At 43.9% G+C, this 9707-nt stretch overlaps 4 protein-coding genes across 4 annotated transcripts; all 4 read left to right on the top strand.

Annotated features, from left to right (window-relative positions):
• Positions 1 to 1328: 1328 nt before the first annotated feature.
• LOC26515607 lies at positions 1329 to 2536 on the top strand. Its single transcript, XM_014910261.3, has 2 exons — positions 1329 to 1876; positions 2135 to 2536. Exons 1-2 carry the CDS (start codon positions 1874 to 1876, stop codon positions 2462 to 2464), a joined length of 333 nt encoding a protein of 110 aa, XP_014765747.1. The 5' UTR covers positions 1329 to 1873; the 3' UTR covers positions 2465 to 2536.
• Positions 2537 to 3842: 1306 nt separating this feature from the next.
• LOC26513766 (extensin) lies at positions 3843 to 5202 on the top strand. The gene is made up of 4 exons (XM_032454483.2): positions 3843 to 3882; positions 3934 to 4283; positions 4372 to 4497; positions 4569 to 5202. The coding sequence occupies exons 3-4, from the start codon at positions 4495 to 4497 to the stop codon at positions 5073 to 5075; spliced, it is 510 nt and encodes a 169-aa protein (XP_032310374.1). The 5' UTR covers positions 3843 to 3882; positions 3934 to 4283; positions 4372 to 4494; the 3' UTR covers positions 5076 to 5202.
• A 289-nt stretch (positions 5203 to 5491) lies between these two features.
• On the top strand, positions 5492 to 6686 carry LOC116655819 (extensin-1). Its single transcript, XM_032454284.2, has 2 exons — positions 5492 to 5650; positions 5708 to 6686. Exons 1-2 carry the CDS (start codon positions 5648 to 5650, stop codon positions 6590 to 6592), a joined length of 888 nt encoding a protein of 295 aa, XP_032310175.1. The 5' UTR covers positions 5492 to 5647; the 3' UTR covers positions 6593 to 6686.
• A 962-nt stretch (positions 6687 to 7648) lies between these two features.
• On the top strand, positions 7649 to 8565 carry LOC26514992 (pollen-specific leucine-rich repeat extensin-like protein 3). Its single transcript, XM_014910204.3, has 2 exons — positions 7649 to 7732; positions 7802 to 8565. The coding sequence occupies exons 1-2, from the start codon at positions 7730 to 7732 to the stop codon at positions 8420 to 8422; spliced, it is 624 nt and encodes a 207-aa protein (XP_014765690.1). The 5' UTR covers positions 7649 to 7729; the 3' UTR covers positions 8423 to 8565.
• Positions 8566 to 9707: the final 1142 nt, after the last annotated feature.

The raw sequence follows: 9707 nt of genomic DNA on the forward strand, positions 1-9707 counted from the left end.
TTTGACACTTGGTCACATTTTTCACACCAAGAAAAAAGCTCGTTTTAAAATTATCACGAATAATTATCATATTTTCGAAGAATGTGGGCCCCATTTTGATTAACCTTATGACAAAAAGATTATTACAGATTTATTTTTTAATTACCAAACCAAATTTTAAAAAGTGCGCGCGCAAAACCTTGACATTCAAAATTAGCGTCAGATTTTCTTGTTAGATTTATTAATGTCTCCAAAATAATGTAAATTTTCGTTATTTTATGAGAAAATCTAAATTTTTCAATACCCTTAGTGAGAGATGTGTTTAATAAAATTGAAAAGGTTTGTAAAAAGTCCGAAGTGTGCTAAGTCTTTTGAATTGGGTGAATTGGGTAACACCGATAAAATGTCACCTTCATTCCATTTTGAACTAGACTATATTTTTTAATGCTTGGAAAGTTAAAAATAATGGAACGTGTGCGCAAATTAAAAAATATTTTTCCCGCGAAATCATTTGCTTTAATCAAAAATAAATTATAAAAAGAGAATTAAATTTGGGTTTGCTTTCGTCATAAAAGCAGCTTTTTTGGGGATTCACAAGCCATCTTCTGAAAAAATTCTAGTTTGGGCGGGTAGTAATCATAAATCGCGATGGTCTTCAAATAAAAACTTTTAAACCCCTATTGTGTGTGTACTAAGAAAATATATTTAAAAATACGCCAAATGATATGCTACCTCTAATATGTAATTTAAGAAAGTCCCAAAAGTAGGCAAGCAGAAATTTTAAACGAGGCATTAGTAAAATAAAAATGTTTCCTTGCTTATAAAATATGTAGTAAATAAATAATTAAATGCAGGGTAAGATTAATATTTAAAATCCATAAGATTTAGGCATAATAGAATTCAATCAAACTTGAAACTCCCCACCATCACATTTGTGTGGCTAATGAATTTGTTTAAAAAAAATAAGTTTTTTGTTCCGAAAAAACTTGTTTCGCTTTCTTTGGTTGATTATTAAATGGGTGTGTCTCCATTCAGATCCCGGTGCAAATTCACATCAAGTGGAATTCTTGGCAGATAAAGTTGCCTATTTTAAGCCCGAACGGATAATCCAATTAACCTTCCAATGTCCTCACAAAGGCGATGCTTTCTACCCATATAATCAAAATGTCGCGGTTGACAAAGACAAATTGTGCGATCGCCGATCGGCTGCAAACTGCAGCCATACAACGCTAATGAAACGGAAACCTGTTGAAAGGCTGGTTTTATGCTCTTTCATTTGAAACTGATTTTTTATCGGGCTGGGCTGCATAATCGAATGCCAGTCGTAGCTACTACTAGCACTCGGATCACAATACAAATCAGTCAACTGCTCTGCCAGCCAAGAATCATTAGTTTGAATACAAATCGCTGCCAAGCTCAAACAAATCAACGCACTGACACTTGACCCCACAAAACAAGTCTTAGCCTTGGCAATGGCGGTGCCGATGGAGATGTTGTAGCATTTTAGTGGAGTGCTCTATCGGCAGCAGTAGCACAACCACCGCCAGCAGCACCACCACCAGCACCTCAGCAGCACCACCATGATTTGGCCCAAGACATCGACCCAGCGTTGAAGCTTTGTTTGTTTGTTTGTTTATTTATCTAGGGCCGCTCACTGTTTCGGTTTCTGTTTTGAATTTTAGCTTCAGCATAGTCATCACGATCGGCGTTTTGGCGCAATTAATAAAGTGAGGCAAATGAGGCGAACATATAGAAGTATAAATAGTTTGGGCCCCAACGCCGGCGCCTGCATTCGTTTGAGCAACGTTCCAAAGGCAGTAAAGACACAAACTATTACGGCATTCTTATAAAGATCCCTTTCCAAGTAATAACTGGCTAAAGTTCGATTTGAAAAATGGTAAGCAATTGTCTAGAGGAGCTTGCTTTTAAAATCCCACTTGCATATCAATAAAGCATTTCAAAAACTTGCCAAATCGGATTATTAAACCTAAACTAACCCATCAAGATGACATTTAAATTTGCATACATTTTTGAAGGGATTGTTGAAAAAAAATTATTTATGCAAAAAAAGATAAGCTACAAATTCCACAAAATATAAAAAAAAAACTCAAGCTAGTTGTTTGTTTCTATACTTTTTTTCTAATTTTCTTTCCAGCGCTTGAAAGTGCTCTGCTTTTTGCTTCTGGCCATCAGTCTAAACGTCAAGGCAGATGTATCGCAGCTGGTGAGATCCGGTAATGGATTTGTGTACGACGTGCCCAAGGTCACCGAGCTGGAGCTGGAGGTCAGCAACGAGTTTCCCACCGGCGAGGAGTTTCCCCAGGATGCCATTCCCGTGGCGCCATCCGATGCGGAACTGGGCCAAACCGATGTTTCCGATCCGGAACCCGAGGACCCAGTGATTAGTGCCGCTTCGAACACCAAAAGTGGCAGCAGCATCCACGGCTACAAGTACCAGAAGCCCAGCAGGCGCTTCAAGAGCTAAATACCTTAAAACTAAATCGAATTTATGTACCAAAGCCTCATAAAGATAAAAATAAAATCAAACCGAAATCTAGATACTATGTTCCTTTCACTCAAGGCGGCCCTTGGTCAGGGCTTAGACTTAAATAGCTATTGCCTTGGACCTGACTCAGAACGAGATTCACAGCTTGGGCGGTTATGTGGTCTCATAAAGCCCAACATAGCTTTAAAAAAATGTCACATATCTAAGCTAAACCGGTTAGTGACTGTTAAAAATTTGCAAACAATTAAAAAAATAAAAACACAGGCCTAGCCAACGCTGAGACTAATGCCCATAAAGAACAGCAATTAATTTCATACATTTGTGGCATAAATTACTTGCATTTTGGCAAAACGCGAGCACACGCCATCTGAAATGCGAATCTTAGTCCGAAACCAGCCAAGACTTATGACAATCGATCAGCAGCAGGCGGTTCAACAACCCTCATAGTTTTTGGCATGCGATGAAACAAAAAGTGATAGTTGAACCAGACCAGTCGGTATCTTCTGTTTGTTTAAAGAATCGCTACGCGAGACGCTAATCCCACTAATTAGTTAATTAAACGCTACCATTAAAACGATGTTTGAATTAATCCAAAACAACAAAAAAGAACCTAGACATAGAACATAATTTAATGTGTTCTTAAGCCTCTTCTCCTGAGGGCCTCCATTTTTGACGCCTCTGCTCTGGTCATCTCCATTGATCTGCAAGCGAAACACTTCCGCAAGATCATGTCCCAGTAGGCAGCAGTGGACAGCTTCATTGTCCACCGCTGTCCATGAAACGCTGATCACTCGGACAAAAATGAAACTCCAACTTCTTGAGCTGCAAAAGGCAGCGCGCGCCATAATTATTATAAATGAAGTCTAAATGATTTATGACAGCCAGTAGAGCACGCTTACAACGCTCCCAGCTGCGGAACTAAATCTTCATCAGCACTGAGAAAAATTGGTTAAAAATATATTAAACATTTAATCATTTAGAATTTTTTCTTTAACTCGTTGAATTCTGTGTGAAATTTATTTACCATTATTACAAACAAAAAGTTTCTCTTTAAATAAATTATCAATATTTTACACCAAATACTATACTATTTATTGTGCAATGCCTTCTATATTTTGTAAAAAAATATTTGGGTCTCATTTATTAATTTTTTTGTCGATGAATGTGAGTAGCAATACTTCCATACTAATCTAGTAACCTTTGAAATTCAATTCACTGTGACTTTTTAAGATTTCGCTTTTATTCTTTCATTTAACAGAAGTACATCAACATATACAGTCTCCTTATAGTTTTAGTATGAACATTTTTTAAACATTTTTTTAATTGTTTATTAATTTTAAAGTTTGTATTAGAATTAAGAAACATAGGTTATAAGTATAATGTGGATTTATAAGGGAGTAAGTATCTTTCTATCGTCTGTGGATAATTCTAAAATTTAATTCTTTCAGCGATTTCCGAAAATGTTAAAAATTTGTTTATTTTTCACTGTAAGTACCGCCCTTTGAGCTGCAAACCGTCGGAAGCGGAGGCTTACTTTTGACACAGTAACAATAACCGTACCGGTAACGGCGGCAACCGACCTGCGATCCAACCCAAGTGACGACGTTGATGAAAATGCCCACAGTGGGACCCCCATAAAGGCATAATGGTTGCAGAGCTCCAAGCAATGTGAAGAAAAAAATCCCAAAACAATGACGACGGAGCCGTTGACGCTGACGTTGACAGAGGAGCTGCGGCAATAGACAGCATTGTGGCGCTAATCATTCATATAAACATAGCGCTACAGATACGGATACAGGTACAGATACAGATACATTTACCGATACAAAGAATGCCGTAAGGCTAGCAGAGCTATATCGATTTAAATGATAATAATTGGCCTTTAGGTCCACGGACAGCATCGAACTGTTTTAGAATTTTGACTATAAATAAACGACCGTCGATGCGAATGGTCAATCATTTGCAGTTTAAGAGCTCAAGGTGTGAGACATATCAATAAATACGAAGATATGGTAAGTGTTTCGGCTTACATGGATACGCGGATATGAGCCATGAGGACTTACAGATTTTTATTTTATTTTAGAAATTCTTTATACTTGCCACCTGCCTGTTGGCTTTGGCTGCGGGAGATGTGTCGCACTTGCCATTGGAAGTCCTGGAGGAACATCAGGGTTACGGCTACGATTATCCCAAGCCTGTGGTGCCATTTGTGATAACTACCACCACGGAACCACCGCCGCCACCACCTACCTATCTGCCGCCCAAGCCGGTGCCTACTTATCTGCCTCCTCCGCCACCAACTACCACTACCACCACAACAACCACTACAACTCCTCCCCCACCACCTCCTCCTCCACCAACCTACCTTCCTCCTCCACCACCCACTACCACTACCACAACAACCACCACAACAACTCCTCCTCCACCCCCACCACCTCCTCCAACCTACCTTCCTCCCCCACCCCCACCCCCAACGACCACGACAACAACTCCTGCACCCACGCCGGCTCCTACTTATCTGCCTCCTCCACCACCGGAACCCGATCACGGCTACCACTACGAGGCACCCGTGGAACCCTTCATTTTCTAATCGAATAACAAACACCAAAGTCAACCACCGAACTCGGAAGATTTCCCCGGATCAGTCTTGTTTTTTATCGAATCGTTTAACTAGGCTTAGCTTTACATAAGTTAAATATTATCTCAAATAAATGCTGTTTTGTTAACCCCATTAAAACAAACTGTCTCCGCAATATGGGATGGGTCCACCAAATAAACCCCGAAAAAACGTTGTCCAGATAGCCCGAGTCAATCACCGCCAATTGTTCGAGATTTCGTCGCATCCACTGCATATTCATGAGATGGCTGATTCGTCGACTGTGTCTTTGTTGTGCAGCTACTAATTTGGCCAAATGGCATTAATTGTTTTCTGTTCAGTCGACGAGGCAGAGATACCACCACACACGCCGATAATTGGCCGGCCTCAAGTTCATGAAAACCAAGAAAAGTGTGAAGAAAACCGACGCGAGTTGAGGAAGCTGGGCTCGTCTTTGGAGTATAAAAGACTTGGCCATCGACTTGATTGACATTACTACCAGTGGTCTGCAATCGGCAGCAGCAGCATCAGCGAAGTATAGCCACTGGATTAAAACCAATCAAAAAATGGTAGGCAGCAGGAGCAGGAGCATCCATATCAATCGGATTAACCCATTTATTTTTTAGAAACCCATGCTGATCCTAGCAGCCCTTGCAGGGCTTACCATCTGCGTGCAAGCAGATGTTTCCCACCTGTATGGAGGCGGTCACCACGATCACTTTGATCACCACCACCACGAACACTTGGACCACCACCACCATGAACACTTCGACTCCCATCACTCCCACGATCACCACTCCTCCTCTGGCCACGAGCACCACGACCTGCACATCGACTTGAGCTTCCAGCCGGAACCCCACCACCACCACCACCACGTTCACGAAGCCAAGTTTGACATCCCCAGCGGATATACTTACCAGGCTCCGGAGAAGCCACGCCAAAAGTACCTGCCTCCCAAGGTCTCCCTGCCACCTCCACCACCGCCTCCACCAGTGGTTCCCAAGGCCGCTTACCTTCCCCCCGCCAAGCCACAGGTGAAGTACCTGCCTCCCGAGCCTGCACCAAAGTATCTGCCGCCCAAGGTGGCTCCCAGCCTGCCGCCACCACCTCCACCACCAGTCCTGGCCCCCAAACCCACCTATCTGCCTCCTGCTCAGCCGGAAGTGAAGTATCTGCCCCCTGCCAAGCCCGTGGAGAAGTACCTGCCCCCTGCCCCGGCTCCAAAGTATCTGCCACCCAAGGTTGCTCCCTCTCTGCCGCCACCACCTCCACCACCACCAGTAGCACCCAAGGGATTGTACCTGCCACCCGCCAAGCCCGTGGAGAAGTACCTGCCCCCCGCCAAGCCGGAGCCCCAGTATTTGCCACCCCAGCCCGAGGTGGACTTCCACATCCCCATTCCCTCGTACGCTCTGCCCCTGGGACCCGCTCCCAGTGCCCTGCCGCACGAGATCCACGATGCCGAGCCGGGCTACCACTACAAGCCCCCGCTGCGCCGTTTCAGGCACTAGAATATCCACACAAAGTCGCACCCCCAACACGTACTCTCATACAAACTGCATCTAGTTTTAAGCTGAACACATTAAAAGCAATATGAAACCCAAATTCAAGAGGCATTGCCACAGTCTATTGAACTCTTTCACCACCCCACTCAAGGTCAAAGCCAAAAAGTGTGGACGAAATTGCTGTCACCCTGCCCCGAGGGACTCCGATGGGTTTCCTTCATCTGACCCTCAAATCTAATTGCGGCCAATCAACCGAAGAAGCCAGACGGCTTCAACTTTAATTTTAGTTTCAGTTTCATTTTTAGTTTTGGCTTTAGACTAGCTTGATCATCACCTGCCGAGTGTATAATTAGTGTCTTTTTGGTTGAAAAATGATGCTGGATATAAAAGTGGACCTGCGATGCGACGTCTGGTAACAGAAAGATTCGATTTGAACCATAATCGCTAATAGTCGATTACAGCCCGCGGCTGTGGAGCGACAGGCGACCTCTTTCAATATTGGCCCAAAGATGGGGCAAGTGTTTTAAGGTGAAGCTTAATTGGTGGATCAAATGACGGATGGACTCAAGGAAACTGTCTGACTTGGCAACTAAAAGGATTTCAGAGATCCGGTCGGTTGCCAAAACCCATTCGTCACCTCGCAGTGCGCTGAACTATTAACTCCAATAGTTGCCTCACCAAAACTATTTTAAATACTTTGCAAACGCAGCAGCGATCGTAAAACCCAACACGTTTATGGCAGCAGCAGCCATAAAGAGCTATCTGGCCGGGCCAAAAACAAAAGCCAACGCAACAAGATGACTTCGAATTAAGAGATTTAATATATAAAAAATTGAATGCCAATTTCCAATACCGGCTGTCAAAGGGGCGAGACCCCTAAACGCCGCTTAGCTGACTGCCAGGCCATATACTACGGCCATATAGTCGGACACATCGGCCATATAGTCGGCTGACAGATCGTCTCTCGCGGAGTCAGCGTCGGCGTGCTGGTACTGGTAATGGTAATGCCCAGACCAGATCTCTTTATGTTTATGGCAACCACTCGGCGCGGTTCTCTAACTGTATAAATAAAGAAGCACTTGCCGGAAACTGTATCACTTTGGCAGAAGCAGTCGTCGCAACAAGAACGTTCTCCTACCGAAAATGGTTAGTGGATCGGCTCTCAAGGATACACGATTGGATTTCTAAATTTAAATTACTTTTTTCTTTCTCTAGAAACTCCTTATTTTGGCCGTTTGCAGTCTGGCTCTGGTGGCCGCCGATGTCTCCCATCTTTTGGGCCATGAGCACCACGATCATCCTGGCTACAACTACGATCCCCCGAGCATTCCTTTCGAGCTGCCCACCCCTGCTCCGGAGTACTTGCCCCCGGCTCCCGTTACCCCCCGCGTGGTGGTGACCCCGGCGCCCACTTACCTGCCTCCCCAGCCAGTGACCCGTCCTCCTCCACCACCACCTCCGGTTTACCTGCCTCCCGTGACTGTGAAGCCCGAGATCCCGGTTGTGAGGACCCCCAAGCCTGTGTACCTGCCACCCCCACCACCAGTCGTCAAGGTTCAGCCACCTACTCCTGCCTACTTGCCACCTGCCCCCGTTGTTGTTCCTGCTCCCGTGGTGAAGGTCGCCCCACCTAAGCCAGCCTACTTGCCCCCTGTGGCTGTCCCCACTCCCAAGTATGTGGCTCCTGTGGTGCCCACCTTCAAGATCCCGATCCCCTCGTACGCTGCCCCCCTGGAGGAGCCCGTGAACACCTACCTGCCGCCCCAGGAGATCGTGGAGCCCAAGAGCGATGATGGCTACCACTACGATGCCCCCGCCCAGCCCTTCCTCTTCTAAGCCAGAAGCCCATCCTCAGCCATTTGTTTGTTGTCTTCGAATGTGTCGTGTCGTGTTTACCTATAGTTATTTATTGTTAAAAGAGCTCAGCCTGTACCCAAAATATGCAAAAAACCAATAAAGCTTAGCACTGTGAAAACGTATATTCCCAGAGTCTGGATCCTCCTATTGAACTTGAACTCCAAGTGGGGGAAATTCTATCTGAGACCACGAACTCGGCTCAAGTGGCTTTTGATCGACAGCCTGATTACCCTCTGGGTCATCTAAAAATAAAACTATTGAGCGGGCAAAACAGTTTCATTCATGATCAATACAGTTGCTATTGGCCAAAGTATTTTGGGACCGAGTAATGAATGCTCTGTCTCGCCAATTCCGGCTTGATTTATTGACATCCCAAACAAACCCAAGCGAGTGAGTAATTGAACTTGGGAGCCATAACGGCTATAAGCTCTAATTTTATGGACCGCGATGTGGCTTGGCTTCATTAAACGACTTCTTATAATTTATGACACCGGCTTAATTGCTCCAGACAAACGATGGCATTGTTGGAGGTGTGAAGATATAGCCCCGAACCCCCGCAGTTCTTTTTTGAGTCCGCCCCCGCTGCTGTGAAAGTGAAATTAATACGATCAGGAAGTGGAATCATGAACGTTTTTGGACTGCCATCGACGGCGAAGAAGTACTAACTGGCAGAATGTTTGTTGACAAAATGAATTGCTTTTATGCTAAATAGATTGCATGATCAAATGGCTGGGAACTCGTTTCGTTTTTGTTTTCTTAACCTCACCACCCGCTCTATTCTGTCAGCAAATGCAAATTAATTAGATTATTACGTTTATCTTGGATGGGACGCCTAAATGTGATTTACCTAAGAGCTTTATCTACGGTTGTTGCTCCTAGTAGCGCCGTTTAATAAACACCGTCCATAAATTATAGAGCTCATCAATGATTTTAGAAAGCAAAACTGATGACCCCAGTCGACCAGGTTGTCTAGCCTGTTTCTTATTCGCCACTAATGAAACCAACTATTTGTTTCCTCATTTTTGGCACGATATTTTTGCTGTTGCATTATATACGAAATGCTAATTGAGAGCTGGTCGTATTTCAGATTATTCTGGTCAACGTCAGAACTATATCTTGGCCAGTTAACCTGTGCAATAAAAATGAATCTTCTTGTTTTTTTTAATTTTAAATGCAAGTGATTCTGTCACAAAGTATTTATTAATAAGATGTGAGAAACACGTCATTCTAAATTATGATCATTAATCCTTTAAAATGGCACTTT

The sequence above is a fragment of the Drosophila ananassae genome, chromosome 2R, assembly GCF_017639315.1.
Source record: "Drosophila ananassae strain 14024-0371.13 chromosome 2R, ASM1763931v2, whole genome shotgun sequence".
In the NCBI taxonomy this organism is placed as follows: Eukaryota; Metazoa; Arthropoda; class Insecta; order Diptera; family Drosophilidae; genus Drosophila; species Drosophila ananassae.